General features: G+C 36.6%; 1 protein-coding gene across 6 annotated transcripts in view; it reads right to left on the reverse strand.

Moving 5' to 3' along the window:
- Positions 1 to 19,114, reverse strand: part of KHDRBS2 (KH RNA binding domain containing, signal transduction associated 2) — a 365,578-nt gene that overhangs the window by 27,506 nt on the left and 318,958 nt on the right. For 4 of the 6 annotated variants that reach the window (XR_007902822.1, XR_007902821.1, XR_007902820.1 and 1 more), the window contains exons 9-10: positions 8,054 to 8,227; positions 6,053 to 6,104 (exon numbers count right to left, since the gene is read on the reverse strand). Coding sequence is in view for 2 of the 6 variants with exons in the window: in XM_051777880.1 (XP_051633840.1) it covers positions 8,130 to 8,227 (98 nt within the window). In the remaining 4 variants the exon portion in view is untranslated. Of the gene's footprint in view, positions 1 to 6,052; positions 6,105 to 7,121; positions 8,228 to 19,114 lie in introns of those variants that run through there. The other 2 variants (XM_051777880.1, XM_051777881.1) reach the window with 1 other exon arrangement.

Raw genomic sequence — 19,114 nt, forward strand, 5'->3', positions numbered from 1 at the left:
CTCAGAACATAAATACTGTATACAGTATGTCTTCACTAAAAGATATCAGCATATTCATGAGCGAAGCTCATGATTTCTCTAATAAGTACGTAGGTCAGCAAATCTTTCAGTGGGAATAATTTTCCTTAAAGTCTCTAAATGGATGTTAGCATCTAGCCTACAGGACCAGAAACAAAACCAGCTGAAGAAAAAGCAAAGGCTTAATGATTTCAAAGGTTTTTGTCAGGTCTCAATGATAAATAGTAATGACTAGAAAAATTTAATTAGCTAACAACATAATGGAAGATGGTGATCATCTTTAAAGCCATAATTGGTTTGAGAGTTACCTATGTGGTTGTTCTGTCTCCACAGATCAGTACAATAAAACTGATAACACACGATACTTTTTCTGATAACTCTTGAGTTTTAATAACTGACAGAAATCACAGAGTGCATCGAAGTTTTTTTGGAGGACAAAAAAACCTCCAGAAGACATTAGGATTGTTTTCTTTGTTTTCAGTTTTTCCTGTGATTTTACATGTTAATTAGGGTTCTTTTTGTACTTTATCTGTTGACAACAGAGGATGACTTGAAATAATAACAAATATGATCTTTATTTTTTGGGCATTAATTACAGTCAGCCCTTTCAACTATGGCCTTCCTTTTCATGCAAAAACTTTGTAATGTCTTAGTGAAATGAATTTTTTTTTTAATCCTACCTTAGAAAAAATGCACTACAAATAGACTCTGTCCTACTGAATCCTAAAAATTCATACATTCTGATATAGGGATAAGTTGGTTCTTTGTCACATAAGATTAATTTATAACCCATGATTCTGACTCTATGAAATTTTTTCCCAAAATAACTTTATCTTCTTGCCATCTTCTTGCCATCTTCTTGCCATTGAAGTTCTACAGCATTATAAAAGAATTCAGGTAATATTTACAGAAAAAAATTACTATTTTCTTTAACATCTTTGCTAAAACGTTGTAGTAAATAGATTGCGTAAAGAGATTATAATCTTGTTTAGATTTGGTATTTCTTTCACAAAAGAAATTACAGGAAATTACAGGAGAAAAATTTTCTGTCAAAATACGTAGCTGCTTAGGAAATTCAGGTAGATTTTCTCAGTTGTCTTTTCCTTTTACACAGTATTTTTCCATAAAAGACAGGAAGCATACCAGTAACTTTACAGAACATGAGGTATCTCTAAGAAGGTTGCATGAAGAACGCCGATATCCAGTGCTGTCCCTACTTAACCTTTATACAATCTTGACTTAACATTTTCTGCATTTTAATGCAATACAATATGGAAAATGTTCTAGGACTTCCTTTCCTTAATAGATCATATACTTCTTTCAGACATTAACAAAGACTTCTTCTTTCCAATGTTTAGCTTATTCTATGACTCTCCTTTACGTCCATTTATAACTTACTAGTTGTGATATTTGTTGCAAAACTTTGGACTTCTGAGAAAGATGGTTCACAAAACAACATTCCTACTGTCAAACATGAAGGAAATACATCACTAATGTAGACCAAATTTTTTTTATTTGAACACAATGCATCACCTACGTGTTCTTGATTTTAACCTTAAGATAATAATCCTGGGTGATATATCATGAGAACATTGCTGGCAAAATCCTTGCAAGAATACTTTTGAACAGCCTAGTATCCACTGTAGCAGAAGAAATTCTACCTGAAAGCCAATGTGGTTTCAGAGTCAACAGGAGTACCACAGACATGGTATTTGTTCTCAGACAACTGCAAGAGAAGTGTAGGGAACGGAACAAAGGTCTCTATGTAACCTTGGTTGACCTCACCAAAGCTTTTGATACTGTGAGCAGAAAAGGTCTATGGCAGATTTTGGAACGTTTAGGATGTCCCCCCAAGTTCCTTAAAATGATCATCTTACTTCATGAGGATCAGCGCAGCCAAGTCAGATACGGCAATGCACTTTCTGAGCCCTTTCTGATAACTAATGGTGTGAAACAAGGCTGCATTCTTGCACCAGCTCTATTCACAATCTTTTTCAGCATGATGCTCCAAAGGGTCACAGCAGACCTCGATGAAGAAGATGGTATCTACATTTGATATCGTACCGATGGAAGCCTTTTCAACCTAAGGTGACTGAAGGCCCACACTAAGACCTTAAATCATCTTGTTCGGGAGCTGCTTTATGCTGATGACGCCGCCCTTGTCACCCACACAGAAGTAGCTCTGCAGCGTTTAACTTCCTGCTTTGCAGAGGCTGCTGTGCTTTTTGGGCTGGAAGTCAACTTGAAGAAGACAGAAGTTTTCTATCAACCTGCACCTCAGGAAGTCTTCCTTCATCCCCATATCACCATTGGCCAATCAGAGCTCAAATCAGTCCAGCAGTTTAATTACCTAGGCAGCCTCATCTCCTCGGATGGTAAGATTGATGGAGAGATAGACAACAGGTTAGCAAAGGCATATAGAGCTTTTGAAAAACTCCATAAAAGAGTTTGGTGAAATAAACACCTGAAGAAAAGTACAAAGATCAGTGTTTACAGAGCCATTGTGCTGTCTACTCTTTTATATGGATCTGAATCATGGGTCATCTACCACCACCACCTGCGACTCTTAGAACGCTTCCATCAACAACACTGCCTCTGAACAATCCTAAACATCCACTGGTCAGATTATGTGACTAATACGTCTGTTCTAGAACAGGCAGCTGTTATGAATATTGAGGCCATGTTACTGAGAACACAGCTGCGCTGGGCAGGGCACGTCTCAAGGATGAAGGACCACCGCCTCCCTAAGATCTTGCTCTATGGTGAACTTGCTGCTGGCTGCCGCAAGAAAGGAGCCCTGAAGTGGAGATACAAGGACTTCCTGAAACAACATCTCAGCCTTGGCCATATTGATCTTTATCACTGGTCTACTCTGGCCTCCAGTCGGGAGGTCTGGAGACACACCATCTATAACGCTGCTGATGCTTTTGAGAACACATGCGGGACTACTCTTGAGGAGAAACAAAACACAGAAAGATCCGTGTCTTGTCAATAGCACCTAATGAGTCTTTCTGCTGTGCCTTTTGCAACCAGACTTGTCTATCTCGCATTGGCCTTTTTAGCCACCAGGGCACTTGTAACAAATGTCGGTAGAGCCCTTCCCAAATCTTCATTCGCGAAGCCCAGCCATGACTATAAATCCATATTTTATGGTAAAATGTTAAGCCTTTCAACTGATGATTCTAACAGTAACTTGGTCGCTTTACTAAATTCCTGATACTCAGCTCAGAAGTGCAGTACTGGCTGTAGTTTGGTTCTCTGGCAATAGGGAGACACAGGTTCTTCCAGCCTGCCATGCTTAGTCACAAGGTGTTCACATCCATTTCTTCAGCGCTACCACACAGTGACCTGTTTTACATGCACTCATTCACTTTCAGTAACATCTGTGTTATGCAGTTTAGAACTCAGCAGGTTTGGGTATAATGGAGTAATTATGGCTGGGCTACAGACTGAACATGGAGTAAGAAGACAGATCTCCTGTCTTTATGGTTGTAGCTCTGTTACTCTGAATGGAGGTTGAGGACCTCACAGAGTTAGAAAAATGTTGTCAGCATCCTTTGTGGTGAGGTCATGAATTTCTTGAGATTTTCATTTATTCATATGAAGATTTAAGCCCTTTGTTAAAACAGAGTAAGATAAGCTGAATAGGAAAGAAATAATTACATGGTGCTACTTCATTTTCTAATAGAGGTTGCTTCTTTAGGAATAACTAATTTTTGCAGTTAAAATGGCTACATGCATTGAATACATGCAAAACATCTCCTAGACTAAAATATAATTTGTTGATTTAAGTACTAAAAACTATATTGTACTCTTTTCTTTTAAAGATCAAACTGTTCCATAGATGAGGTCAACCTGGACAAACAAAGTAAAAAAATCTTAGAATATTTTAACAAGATTTTGCTTTTTCAGTCTCTCTTTTCCAGTGTTTTTTAACTCATTGTTTTGATATTTTATACTGTTTTTAGTTCCTATTACAAATAAAACTAATTGGTATGTGAATTCAGCCAAAGAAAATGTTTAACTGGTGACTAGTGTCCTGGAATGATCTGCAGCATAAGTGAAGTTATGTGTTTTCTGATGATGCACATAAATTTTCAGGACCTCAAGATTATGGCTGAACTGACTGGTGGATGTGTGGAATATGTCACAACGTTCCACGGAAGACCTGAAGATAGCTGTTAATTAGAATAAGCAGACTCTCTTGTTACTCTTTCAAAAATTAAGAAGGTAGATTTTTGTTTTCCTAAGACATAGTTGATTAACTGCAAGACTTCAGAAACAGTTCTGAACTATACTTTGCAGTTGGCACAGAACACATGAAGTCATGGGTAATTTTTCATACTATTTTCCTGAAAATCAATAGAAAAACTGTTTGCAAAAACAGTTGCTTACACTGTTAATTGCTAACCCACTTTTTCTAAATAATTCTTATATAAGAATATTTCACAATGTATAATTTTACTGATACATTCTGCCATTTTTTTAATCTACACAAATAATAGCTTTAAAGTGGACTTGGAGACAGGAATATTAAAGGACACTGTTCTGCTAAAAAGCTATATTTATTGGAGTCTGTCCTCAAGGAGTTCACAGTAGTTACCCTCATATAAAAATCTGATACGCAAGTGAGAAATTAGTTTTATGTATTTTGCCCTGGATCTCACATCAGGTATGACCTAGTCACAGCTTTATGTAATTTATCATTTCAATAAGGCATGCGAGCATTTCCTGGAATACTTATATAGTAAAATCTATAATGTATAGTAATTTATAATCACAGTTAAACCAGTATGATGAAAATGCATTTATAGGAGTGGAAAGTATTTTTCTTTTTTGTATAGATATACCCTGAATGAAGCAAATTTGCATAACTACATGTGAGGTGGGTAGATGGAAGCTTTTTCCTACAGTGGTACATTCACACTGATGTGCCTGCAATATGCAGACAAACCTTAATTCCATGTTATATCACTCTGGCCTGTAGAGTGGTTGCAGCACATAAATAAAACTAATTTATAAAGACCTTGAGGCAACCCTTTGGAGAGGAAAATTAAATCTTTTATATCTTGCTATACAATACAACTTGTGGTTTGTAAGTAACCGTTGAATACCACAATAGCTGGAAAATGTTAAATCAGCCAGACCACAGTTATGGGAAAAGATGCCAGAGTAATAAACGTGTCTAAGATTGTGTATTTGGTGCACAACGTCATCTGTTTTGTTTATTAACTCTTATCTGGTTTAACAATCATGAAAGAGGACGAGAATTTGTAGGTTTTGTATTGTGATTAGGTTTACGCTTCTGAATCTGTGGACAAAGTTGTAACTGAGTTGAATTTTGAATCTGTGGACAAAGTTGTAACCGAGCTGAATTTTTTTGTTTGTTTCCAGCCAAAATTTGTCTTCAGCCAAAATCTCATATATAATCTGAAGTCTATTTAAAAAAGTCATCCAAGACAAATCTTTATGTTTAAATGTATTTAAACAGAGAAATATTAGAAAGTGATGCCTTGATCCATGCCATTACATAGTAATACCATTAATGTCCCTGCCATTCTAAAGCATAAAAAAAAGAAAAACATACCAAGCATAAGAATAAATAACAAACTTCCTGTCTCTATACAGATACATTTGCCATAGGAAGAAATGATACATATTTTCAGAAGCAAGGATAAGCTAGTGTTGTATTTTTTTATGTTATGTGACTAGCTTGTTTTCAAAATGTAGGCATACTTTTAATAAACAGCAGCTTATGTTTTTAGCAGGAGCAGTTATAAAAATATACCATCTTAATATTTACCATTAAAAAGCTAGAAGACAACACTTATTTTATTTAAGTGAGAGGTATCATAATATATAAAAGTAAATGTTTTGATTGCCATTACACCATAATCATTATGCTGCTACGCAGAGAAACATTGCTGGAAAGAAATATTTATTTTAAAAATGTTGGTGAATATGTTGTTAGTAAAAACAAATGCACAGATAAAATAGGAAATAGAAAAACCCCCTGAGATGCAGCAGAGCTTACCTGACCACTTCTCAGCAGATCTGCTGCTTAGCTGTCCAGTGCCTGTGAATCCCTGAAACAGCGAGACAGAATAAACTCAGTGTAACCATCATGTAGCCTACTAAATTCACTTAAACACTTCAAACAACAAAACATACTCATCATAAACTATTCAAAAAGAGCTAGCATGCAACTCCAGCTGCAAGAGATTTTGTTCACAAACTGAACAGCAATCGGCCTGTACTTTAGTCTCATCAAAAAAGTAAACCAATCACATTGACAAAAAGCCACTGTAAACAAAAAGACTGTATTTAAAGGATAAACAGTTTTGGCATCCCTACCATCAAGTCTTCTGTTCTTTTTTTTTTTCTTCATCAAAATTTAGGTTATATATTTGTTGTTAGCAAGAGTTGCATTACTATTATTGTTAATTTTAGTTCTGTTTATTACGTTGAGGGTTATATATTGTAGAATAATTTTGTTGTCACTAGTTAATGTTAATTAGTTGTTTTAATAGCCTATATACCTATTTGTTATCTTTTGGTAGGTTTACTTTTTTAACTATCAGTAACTTAATAACTGAGAATATTTTACATTACTGTTGCATACTCAAAATTACAGAGTTACTATTAGTGTTACCTGTTTAACGTTTAGTCATCCTTTGAGTCCTGCGACATATTTCCTTAATAATCATCAGCCATCAAGTCTGATAGTCTCAAAAGAATATCAGCCCTCTAAACTGCCTTCAAGGGCGGTGATATTTAGCACTGAAAATTACAAATAAAGTTTTTGAAGTTGAGTACCAACAACTGGGCAGTGACACTGATGATTTGTTTATCAAGACAAATTGTTATATACTACGAAAAATGCAGTCAACGCACTCTTCTGAGTGAAAACAAATAGGTGAATCTATGCAATGCTTACATGTTGAATGGGATATTTAATGTGCGGGGAAACTCAAAGGTTGAAGAACTAGCATTTAGACAGTCTAACAGTGGTAAGTGGTAATCTTACCTCTTTAAACTCCATTACATTCTCACGAGAGACATGCTAATACAAACAAGTCAATCAGAGTTTGTGTTTAGCAAGATCAAGCTTAAAGGATAGTTTAAAATCCATTTATTGTTCTAAAGCATTTTTTTCCATTAACATGTTATACATTAGTGGATACTAACCATGATTCATGTAACAGTTTAGTTTGTTAACTTTTAAATTATTTAACAACCAGAAGTTATTAATACAACTTTTAAAGTCTTACACAAAAAATCTTAAAACAGGCTTGGGATCATTTTTGTAATTTTTATATAAAAAACATTTTAGGCATCTCTTGAAAAAGAAATAAAGCAGGCATTTAAAGCTAGAAAACAAGTAATTCCAAATTTAGTTTGTTACAAAAGGTTTCAGCTTTATTGACAAATTATGGCAAACATATTTGACAAAATTATGGTTTCCTATTTAGAGAAGCTTACACATGGAACTTTAAGTGATTTTTTTAACAAATACAGGTTAAAACACTGAACAACTTCAGTTAGCTACATACATACAGTAGCTGCTTGTTTTCAACCCCATTAAAACAGCATTTAAAATTAAATTTACAAACTGAATATCGAACATCTTAATCTAAACTAACATATATTAAAAAAGACAGGTTAAACATCTTATCTACAGCTTGATTATTGTCTGGTTCAAAAAAAAAAAAAGGAAAAGGAAAAAAAGAATCATATTACAGTCTTTTAGCAACCCTAAACAGAAACTCAGCCTTAGCTAGTATGTAGAGACTCGAGATCTGTAACAGTGTCATGCTTTTTAAGTTACACACAGCAATGAATACAACCAATAGAACATCATCTTTGAATAGTTTATAGACAATGTTTGCCAAAGGTTTTTTGTCTCTGTTTTTTTAAGTCCGTGTTATAAAATAATACTAATGCCAATGTCACGCCAATGTTATAGGAAATACAAGTAGTACATAGGATAATAATAAGCAGTAACCCCTAGGATAGAAAAGAAATGGACTATTACTTGTCTTGTTGCTGTTTATGTGGAGACCACAGGCTATTAATTGTCTTTGAGATGAGGTCACAGATGAGGAGGACCTTCAATATCTACCATAGGGGTGTTCCCTGTAACCCCCTCTGGCTGACCTTGGAGGTGGTGCCTTTAGGCTGGAACGGGTTGTGGCCCATTCTTCTTGTGCTAAAAACAGAAGAGAAAAACAAATTTTGTAAATATCTAAAACTGAAAGAACAAGGGGATGCAACTGCTAATGGTTGTCAAAATTCTTGAATGCTTTGTCTGAAACCTTTAGAAAATTAAAATGAGGATGGTGTTATCATCCATTGCTTTACCCTCCTACAAAAACTTACAGAAAACTAACCTACTTCTCTACACAGGCAATCAGTCTATCTCAGGAAGAAAAAAGTCTTACACCTTCACTTTCATCAGAGAATGAAAAACTGCTGTGGCGATGGTACAGTCAGCTCTGGAAAAACTACTGTGTAAGCCTACCAGTTCAGAATTTATTTGATGTTTTGAGTTTCTAGCATTTAAGTTAAAGCACAAATTTGAATAGCATTTAATGTAATTGGTATGGTAACAAGATGAGAAGTTGAATCATGAAAGGATAAGAGAGGTATGTTTGATTTTTTACTTCCATTTGAGATGAAAAGAAAGAAAATAATGGAAGAAAAACAATGTGTAGCAGTGACCTACTGCATTAAGCAAAAAGAGATTTTACTTTGCATTATCTTTAGAATACTTTTTCAAATTCTGTGAATGAAATAAGCTCAGAAAGATAAAAAATCTAGTTCAGTTCTTACAAAGTTTCTATAAATCTTCTCCTCCTCCCTGACAAGGTATTTTGGAAGTTAACTCTGAGCAATCAGGAAATTACCTTCAGTTGTGGTCTAGCAGTTGAACCCAAAACTTGAATTCTCTCCTAAATCAGCTAGTGGGTTGTGAAATGATTTCTGGTTTTGTCTTCCACTGACTTCAACTGATCATACAGAGTGATTAAAATGGAAATGCAGAAACCATAGTGTATCATCGATCTTATAACACATTACTGTGCAACATTCCTGGTATCTTGTTTTTGCTAATGACTGCTGATTTATGTGGCCACCAAGAAAATAATTAGCTGGCACTAGACAAAAATACTAAATGGTTAAAAGAGGTATCAAAGATTCCTTTTGTAAAATGATAATGCTATGTGAAAACAGAAAAATGAAAATATAAAACATAAAAAGCCTGTTGAAATTCTGAAAGCTATTTCTTCTCTGCAAGATGTCTTCTTTGCAACTACATTTTGTTATCTTGTTGCCTTGCAGTATGAGAGGAAAGCACAGGGTACGAGGAAAAGCAGCTATACAGCTTACAGTGAGGCTCAGGTTGCATGTATTAGGAGTGGACATCTCTGGAGAAGATTTGGTAGCAGCTGATCTTGCTATGGAACAAGAAACATTCCTGTTGTGATTTTTTGGTGCACTCCATTTATTTTCTTTTTCTTTGAGCTCTTCAGGATATTCTCTTGTTGAATATCAGGGGTTTTATGGTCACACGAAACCAAGGTTTACTGTGGAAAGCTATTGCCTACAGGGCTGAAGAAGAGGCAGCCAATGTGATATAGTTCTAAATCCTCAGGTTTCTCATTCCTAGAGGGAATCAGTTTCCATATAGTGAATTTAAAAATCCTCCCTCTGCAATATGTTTCATTACACACTTTAAAAATGGCATTTTGCTGTAAATTTGCTGCAGCTTCAATTACCCTTTGCTGAAGTGTCACTGCTTTTGCAGAGAGGCCTCGGGGAGAAGTGAGATTTATATGGAAAAGGAGAAGCTTTATTTATATAAATGAAAACAACTGAAGTAGTAAAAATACTCACTAAATGTACAACACAAAGACAAACCCATTTCTTGTTCCCTTTCAGTCCCCTCACAGTCATCTGGACAGAAACACCTTCGTATAAAGGTGAAATGTGCAGTATTTTTGGTAGTCATCATGCAGTGAAAAATTACTTTATATTACCAACTGGAGGAAGCTGTTTTTTCCTTGACTGTTCTTAAATCAAATTGCTGCTCTTGACAGAGTACAAAACCAGAATTGTAATTTGTGGTACAAGTCTCTTTTTCAGTAATATGGTGGACCTATTTGCTTGATTTCAAACTTTAACACCATTATCAACACCATGGTTGACAGCTAACAGCTCCTGTTGATATTGCACGATAGACCCTAGTGCACTAACAGGTGAATCCATAGCCAAAACACAGATGGAACTTTTGGGATTACGGCCTTCAATTGGGAAAACACTGGCATCTACCACTCATACAACAGTAAGGATTATATATTTATTGTGGAGAAAGGAACATGATAGGGAGCAGCACTATCAAGAGTCTCTGAATAAATTTCAAGATGGAGCCACACCAAGTCAGATTACTAGTGGGTTTTTTCCTGTGGGGATTTTTAAAGAACAACGACATATCTGCATGCTAGTAATTAAAGGTTCCTTGATGTGCCAAGCTGGTCTTTCATGTCTCCATTTCAGAAGTCCAATGTAAGCTTTCTTCTTTCAGCATTGAGGGAAGAAACGGGGCTTCTGAGAATGGAAATCTCTTGTCTTCAGGAACAGTCTTAGAAGATTGGAGCCATACAGACTACCTCAGTAGCTTGTTGGATTACCAGGCTCAGTTTCACTGTGTTTGAGAGCAGGAGAACAGTGGAGCCTGTCTCTGAAAGATTGTACCAAAAAGGGACAGAAAGAGAGCCTTAATCTTAGTAAAGTCACATGTTAATGAAGTGGAAACTGAGAGGGATTTCAGGTGAAGAGTAGGTAATAGGTGTAGCTTTGGAGATGGAAAGGTAATTGGGAGAACTGCAAGTGAGAGACTGACCAAGAGCTGAAGAAATGTGCAGGGCGGTCATTGTGTTTTAACGCTGATTCTTTTTCCTTCTTCTGATTCCTGTTGAAAGAAACTCTGTGCAGTTTGACCTTTCTCTTCCCTCTGTGACGTCCAGACCCCCATCCAGTCCTTATGCCATTGCAGGCTCCTCTCATGCCCTGTCCTTTTCACTTCTGACTGTCCCCAGTGCTATCAGGTGTCAAAGACTGTGACTGAAAAGAAATCCACACAGGCAACTTAATAACTGAGGGCAGAGGGTCCGGCTTTTTCAGGAACTTGGTGTTATTTCCAACTTTGACATTCTAAGTTAAGGAGAAATACTGCATGTTTCGCTTTCAGAAACTAAAACTATAAGTTACAGCAGCATGAAGGAAACCTAATAGTGTTTATATGTGAGGAATCTGAGTGTGCTTGGGCATGAGGTTTCCTGCGGGTGTGGTAACAAGTGTTGTAGCTTCTTTGATAAGAAATTAAAGACATGGGCAAAACCCTTTTAATTACACTGCATACTTTCAGTTTGCTGTATGCTCCCTGTCAATTGGTATTTGAAGCTCACCTTTAGGATATAAAATTAATTATTATCACAGTCAATCAGCACCCTTGGTTTATGACTGACTGAAATGATATGTTAGTATTTTTGCAGTGCTTTTTATGGTTCAGATTGACTCACCTATTATACTGTGTTCATTGAGTTATATAAATGCTTTCAGTATCTATTACAGACTATTGATATATTAGTTGAGGCTATCTTTGAAGATTATTGTTTGATCATTGCTAGGAGACTCATTAGCTTTGATCTAATGTTTAAATACAAAATTATAGTTAGATTTTTTTTCTTACTGGAGAGACAGAATGAAAAAAGATCATACCATTTTTAAGCTGAGAATTTCCTCTGAATATGAGATCTAAATGGTAACATTTATAGCACAGAGAGAGGTACATATGAAGTTGTTTCTGTCTTACTATTTTACCTACGTATTATTGAAAGCACAGAAAAATTCAGTGGCTCATCCATGTGGATATCATCACATGCTTAAATGACTTCAAGTACAAGATTCAAGAAAAGCACATATTCAGACACCTTTTTTTCACTCTTCAATCTGCATTCTGCAACTTTGTCATGGAATTTTCCAGCACTGAATAAAACTCTTTGACAAATGCAAAAAGGGAAACAATGCAATAATTAAAAGGCAGATCACATTAATGGATGCTTTAAAATAAAAAAAGATACATATTAACAGCATGCGATTTACATATGAACGTGTTGTTTTCTAATATTTTTGTATTTATATTCATTGCTTAGTCCCTGTAATAATAAAGACCTGATCACTTTTTCTTCCTAATAAATTATTTAACATCTGAGTATTGCCCACAATTATTTGGCACAATTTTATTAATCTCTGGTCAATTATTTTGGACAGGTGGCCAGGAAGAGATTAAAAAGAGCTATTCTGTTCAGATAGTTACGATGTATATAACAGCAAGTAGTATAATGGTTTAATTTTTCACTTAGCTTTCAGTGTTTTAGAAACAGAAGTTGCTTTTAATTCAGAATAAAATATTTTTATTTCCTATAAGCAAAAATCTCCACCATTTTTGCAAGGTCATTTATACTGCATGCATGTGTAGAGAGCATGCTGCACTTGGGATAGAGCTCAAGTGGAATTCAGGAATTGTGATTACTAGCTCTACTCCTTGTTTGCTCAGTGACCTTGGATAACTGTTCAATATTTTGTGGTATGGCTTCCTCACTGGTAGAATGAGACAAGAATACCTATCTCCCTGGGGTGTTCTGAGATGTAGTTAATTGCCTGAGCAGTAAGAGAAAAGCGATATAGATGTGCTGAACAGAAGACCCAATAGAAACCAGACATATTGCTTTAAAGTGAGAAAACTGAAAATTAGAATGCTTTTCTTTGGATAATTCAATTTGTGCTGTATTTCTAGTAAGCCTCCAAACTTCTCCCTCCATGAAAACATGGATGGAGACAAAGTACTAAGCAGTGGATGGAAAATTTGCCCTACACAAGCTAATGACTGAAGCTCAACTAACATTGACAAAGCAAATGTTTCACCCCATAAATCCACACGGAAAAGACAGCAGCAGTTTTCTTGTGTCATAATTGGACAAGTATATATTATTTGAGACAAAAATTCAAGAACAAGTATTTGTCTTTTTTCTTTTTTTAAGGAGAGCATCCACTTATTTTTTTCACTCTTCCGGTCTCTTCTTGCTTGTCTGCAAACCTTGAAAAATGCACAGGATTTTCTGACCTGACATCTATGCATTTTATAATTTGTGAGAAGAACAGCTAAGTGACTATCTTTCAAATCACAAATGGTACCTTTCTTCTTTGAAATGTGGAATCTTCAGAAGACAAAAAAATGACTTCAAAACACAGGCTCAAAACCATTATGCTTACTTACACCATGCTCAAAAACCTATAAAAACCCCTACAAAAACTATATATAGCTATATAGCTTAAAAACTAGAAATTAATGGAAAACCTTGTGGTTTAACAGTCTAGTTTCTGAACATGTCTGTAGCTGTTAAAAAAACCCTGACTACTGCCCCTATGCTTGACAGTACCTTCTCTTCAGGAGGGCTAACAAATTAAACTGCATAACTACTCCAAATCTACTTTAGTATTGTGAGCATCCCTGGCTTAATCAGGTGGTAAAAAATCACAGACATCCTCCAGCTGACTTAGCACTGAAGGAGATGAGCTTGTGCACGCCCCTCTGCCAGCCCCCCCTGCAGGTTAAGTAATGACAGCAGGAGCTACAGATGATTTCTTGGAAGACTTCAGCCACTCTTGCAGTGAACACCTGCCACAGGCAGGAAAGGAGCAGCATCAAAGTACATCAGCAACTAGATTGAGAAACTGTAATGCAGGGAGGAAACAGACTATTATCAGTGTTGCTGTGAGGCGACTGTGAATGTGACAGTGTGAGGGAGTTTTGTTTTTCTCTTCAGTAAAAACAAATTTTCTACTACTTTATGGTCATGCAACATGAAATGTGCAGTAGCATATTGCATCTGGAATTAAATAGATGCACATCAGTATTACAGGACTTCTGTCATAGATTCTCCAAGTCTACAGTTCCCATGGTGCAAGGCAGGGAAATTACATTTCAAATATTACATAGGAAAGTTTTGCATGATTTACTTATGCTTATTTTGTCATAGAAAATGATTTATAATTCAGGAGTAATAGAGTAAGCACAACAAGTCACTATAAATTAAAATCAATGTATTTTCTCTTGCTACATGTGGATTTTTTCAGTGTTGTATCATAACTGAAATACTAAAGTTTTAGAATATCCAGACAGTTAAAAGAATGCAGTGGGTTTAAATAGGGAACTTTCGAAAGAATTATAACCTAATTATAACACTGACTTGACAAAACAGCAATAACTCTAGTATTGTCCCCACATTGGTCATCGTGGCTGAATTAAAAATGTGTTCCTTTCCCCACGAGCTTTCAAAATCATGCTCTTATGAAAATCATAAATCTCTGAGGGACTGAATGCTACTTGGGATACAGCTGAGGTGATTCCACCAGTAAAAGAATTGATAAAATTTTGCAAAAAATCAAGAAAATACTTTTGACAGTTCATTCTGTCCCACAGTAGGAACACGATTGCTGCTATCAGTGAACATAGGAATGACTGAAATAGAAGATTAAAGAAGGGCAATTTATTTGGTATATCTTCTATCCATATGCAGTAGAAATCTTCACTGTCTCCTGTTTCCAGTGAAAGAAAAAATAGAGCACTGTACAGGAAGACTCAGGAGCACTTCTGAGTTCCCAGGGCCGGGAGTACATCTGCCTTGTGCTCAGGAAAACACCAGATGCCTCTATCACCCCAAAATATAATGCAGGAGCACAGCACACTCCACAGAACCATGGCACACATGGCAAGGGTGTTAGCTGGGACAGCTTCTATCAGGACACAGGTGCTCTATCAAAGTTAGCACACAGTGCATACAAATAGGAACTATCTGCAGAGTGAAACAGCTGATGCTAAGGACTGTTGATGTTCACACTATATGGCTTCTAGAGATTTTTTCATTTCAGACTGGCCTGAGTTTGAGCCTCTGGAAGTGAATTTTCACAAACAGTTGGGATTACAATTTTTGCTTTAGTTTCAAACTAAAAGTCATGTACTTTGAAATCATTCAGTGATGCAGAAAGAAGAAAAAAAATACAAAAAACTGGGAAATCTTTTTCTAAAGAGCATTCCTGCTCCTATGCTAGTGTAGAAGCACCCAGCATGGGCTAAACAGTGGGTCAGGTGTGTGCTCTGTCGAGACACTGCAGAAAAACTCCACCACAATGGCACAGTCTGTGTCCTGTTGCTTCTGAGATGCTTTATTAACAATAAGATGGATTAAAAAGTGGTTGGACAGTCACATCCAGAGGGTAGTGGTCAATGGCTCAGAATCCTGATGGAAATCAATAACAAGTAGTGTCCTCAGGAGTCCATACTGGAACCAGTGTTATTTAATATCTTCATTAATGACACAGACAAAGGAATTGAGTGTACCCTCGGCAAACTTGGTGATGACACCAAGCTGAGGGGTGCAGTCCACACATCTCAAGGATGAGATGTCATCCAGAGGGACTGGACAAGCTTGAGAAGTGGGTTCATGGGAATCTCAAGCAGTTTAACAAGACTAAGTGCAAGGTGCTGCACCTGGGTCAGGACAACCCACAGTGTCAATAAAGGCTGGGGGATGAACAGATCAAGAGCAGCCTTGCCTGAGAAGGACTTGATGCTGCTGGTGGATGAGAGGCTGGACATGACCCAGCAATGTGCACTTGCAGCCCAGAAAGCCAACTGTATCTTGAGCTGCATCAAAAGAAGTGTGTTCAGCAGGTCAAGGGAGGTGATTCGGCCCCTCTACTCTGCTCTGATAAAACCCCACCTGGAGTGCTGCATCCAGCTCTGGGGTCCCCAGTACATGTAGGACATTGAGCTGTTGGATAGAGTGAAGAAGAGGGCCACCACCTATGAGGAAAGGCTGAGAAAATTTGGCTTGTTCAACCTGGAAAATAGAAGGCTTCAGGATGACCTAATTATGGCCTTCCAGTAGCTGAAGGGAGCCTAGAGAAAAGATAGACAGGGACTTTTTACAAGAGCATGTAGTGACAGGACAAGGGGAAATGGCTTCAAACTGAAAGAGAGTAGGTTTAGATTAGGTATTAGGAAAAAATACTTTACTGTGAGAGTGCTTAGGCACTGGAACAGGCTGCCCTGAGAAGTTGTGAATTCTTCATCTCTGGGAGTGTCCAAGGCTAGGTTGGATAGAGCTCTATGCAACCTGGTCTAGTGAAATGTTACCCTGCCCACGGCAGGGGGATTGGAACTAGATGATCTTTAAGGTCCCTTCCAACTCAAAGCATTCTATGATTCTGTGATTCATTCTATGATGATTCTAAGACCCAGACAACAAAGTTTTCTTTGGTATGTTGCAGTGATATTTTCAAACAAATACCAAATATATACACTCCCATGATATAAATGAATAATCCGTGCATATTAGTAAGCCTTTGTTAACTAGCATTAGTAAAGATCTTGTCTGTAATCACAAGTCAAGTGAAGTCAAACACTGAAATGAGGAGAATCAGACCTACGTCTCTTACATCTGCATGTCCGTCACTGTGAGCTATTCGAGCACTTGAACTCCTACATTTGAAAATTTAAATGGGACTAGGCTAGAAAAAAAATAGGGTAAGAAACCCTTAGCATGCTGAGCATAATGACTATTAGGACCAATAATCTACAATACCAAAGGTATTAAAAATGAGGAAGAAACTTGGACTCAATAGCTGAAAAAACCTCTTATCTTCACCTGCAGAGAGCAATTGCTAAGAAGTGCTTTTTCAAAATGTACAAATATTTTTTCTGTATACATTGTGACATGGCTTCATTTACTTTGTCATTGCCATAGATTAATCACTACAGGATTTATTTCACACTACGATGGTAGTTATTTGAGTTTCTCCATGAAATGAACACATGTATGTCTTTTAATACAGTATGAGAATTTATGTCTGCTAAGGTAACATCTCTTCAATCAACCTATATATAAGAATTCCTGAAGTTTGAATCTTCCATTTACACCTTCCTCCCCACATTTAATCATTATATACTTAGTTTTACTTATTCAGCAGAAACTATCATTGTTATGGTAAAAAACTCTTAATTTACGAGATAATACACTTTTAAGGACAAACACAGAATGAAGAAAATAAAAGATACAATGAAAATGTGGTGGAATACTGCTGTACATTTTTAGTTGTTAGCTCTATAAAGGTCTATAAAGAATTTGTTTATGAAGTGCTGTCTCTGTAGAGTATTACTTAGTAAACTAATGCAAACCACAATTGCAAAGCTCTCATATAGAGTAACTGGCAGGGAATTATTTGTGAAATAGTCAATTAAATCATAGTGGCAGCATTTTACAACTTAAATGATGTCTTACATTAAAAGGAATTATACTAAACAGTTACACTCTCCAATTTTAATTAAAGATGGAATTATCCTAAAGCCAAATACCCAGTTGTTTGTGAGCACTTAATGCTAAACTGGAGTAGAATATGCACCACAAAACATGGTCATTAGAGAAAATCTGAACAGCTGAAAATTTCCGGTGAAGACAGAAAACAAAACAATGTCTCCTTGATGCAACAGCAGCACATGCAGTAAACAGCCTTGCAAGCTTCTCCTGAAAAGCAGCAAGGATGTGAGTGGAGTTCATTTATGTCTTCCCTCTTTGTGTAGGTGGCAAGCTACAGATTAACCTTTCTAACTCTTGCCTAAGGCCTTTGGCAGGTGGTGTTATTCTAATTTAATTGTGGTGGTTTAGGAGGTTATAGACTTTAATCCTATCCTTTCACCCTCTACCTAAGGTTTCTGCTTTTTTGGTAGTAGCAGCAAGAAGTCTGTGTGTACTAGCCTCTCAGATATGGCAGTTCATGACCTGACATAAAAACATAATTGCCACCATTTTCAAGTAACACACAAGGCAGGATATGCACCAGGCTGTGAACTAAAGCGTCTGACAACAGGCACACTCTCCCTGCTATGGCAGTCTCAAGCTCTGGAAGTAGAGGTGGGAGCCTCTTCAACCTTCTGCAGCAGCAACTGGCAGAACTTACTGCTGGAATCCCCAGCCTTTGGAAGAACAAAGCCAGAAACAGTAGCTGATAAACAAAGCCTTGAGTGCTCTGATCAGTACAAGGGTGAAAAAGGGTTCAGACGAAACAACTGTGAGGCAGGTCAGATGTAATTAATACAGCTTCTAAGGCATTGGATGTGCCTTGCTAGCAAGTCATACTCTCTGTTATCTTTCTAATGTGGCCTAACAGACCCCAACACTTTATCAAGAATTCTGTTTCCTCCAAAAAAAACAAAACAGGGAAATGGAAAGAGAAATGAGAACGTGAACAGTTTACAAAGGGCTTTTCATGTACAGCAGTCCTGTCCAGCGAAGCTGCTTTTTGGAGTTGGGCATGATATTACATATAGGAAGGAAAGGTTCATATTTACTAAATTTTAGGTGTACATTATATCCTAATCAATTTATAAGAAAAATCATTAAATTCATGTTTTCACTAGATATCTCCTCAGATGACAACACTGCCAGAAGGGAAACCAAAAAATTATTAAAGCATAATGAGAGCAAGGAATATAAACCTTTTTGTTCATAAATGAATCCAATTTCATGCCTTCTCTTTTAAAACATAAACATCAAGTTAAAACAACACCATCACCTTAGTTTAGACTCCTAGATTTAAAATCTTATCTGCAGATATAAAAACCCTTGGTAGCATAAGTATCATAAATGTTTATTGAGTGTGATTAGAGATGAGGATGATTTACATTTTTGAAAATTGTACAGTACTTTAAATGACTGATCTTTTATCTTTAAAGAGCCTGCTAAAGATATTTCTTTACAACTCACATGAGCAAGCCTATAAGGGCTACATCCCCAAGAAGATTTTCAGGTTTGTGTCCCAAATTAATGTTCCTCAGCCTGGAACGGTGATCTTCAAAATTTCTAGCAGTAGCTGCATAATCCTGATCCTATAAAAAATTTGTAGGAATCTCATAATTCCTTGGTAGTGTATTTCCATGTGCCCAGAGACTGCTGCAGGGAATGCTTTGAAGTGTCTC

Source organism: Manacus candei, unplaced genomic scaffold (assembly GCF_025592945.1).
Source record: "Manacus candei isolate 608988 ecotype Guabito, Panama unplaced genomic scaffold, ASM2559294v1 h1tg000011l, whole genome shotgun sequence".
NCBI lineage: Eukaryota > Metazoa > Chordata > Aves > Passeriformes > Pipridae > Manacus > Manacus candei.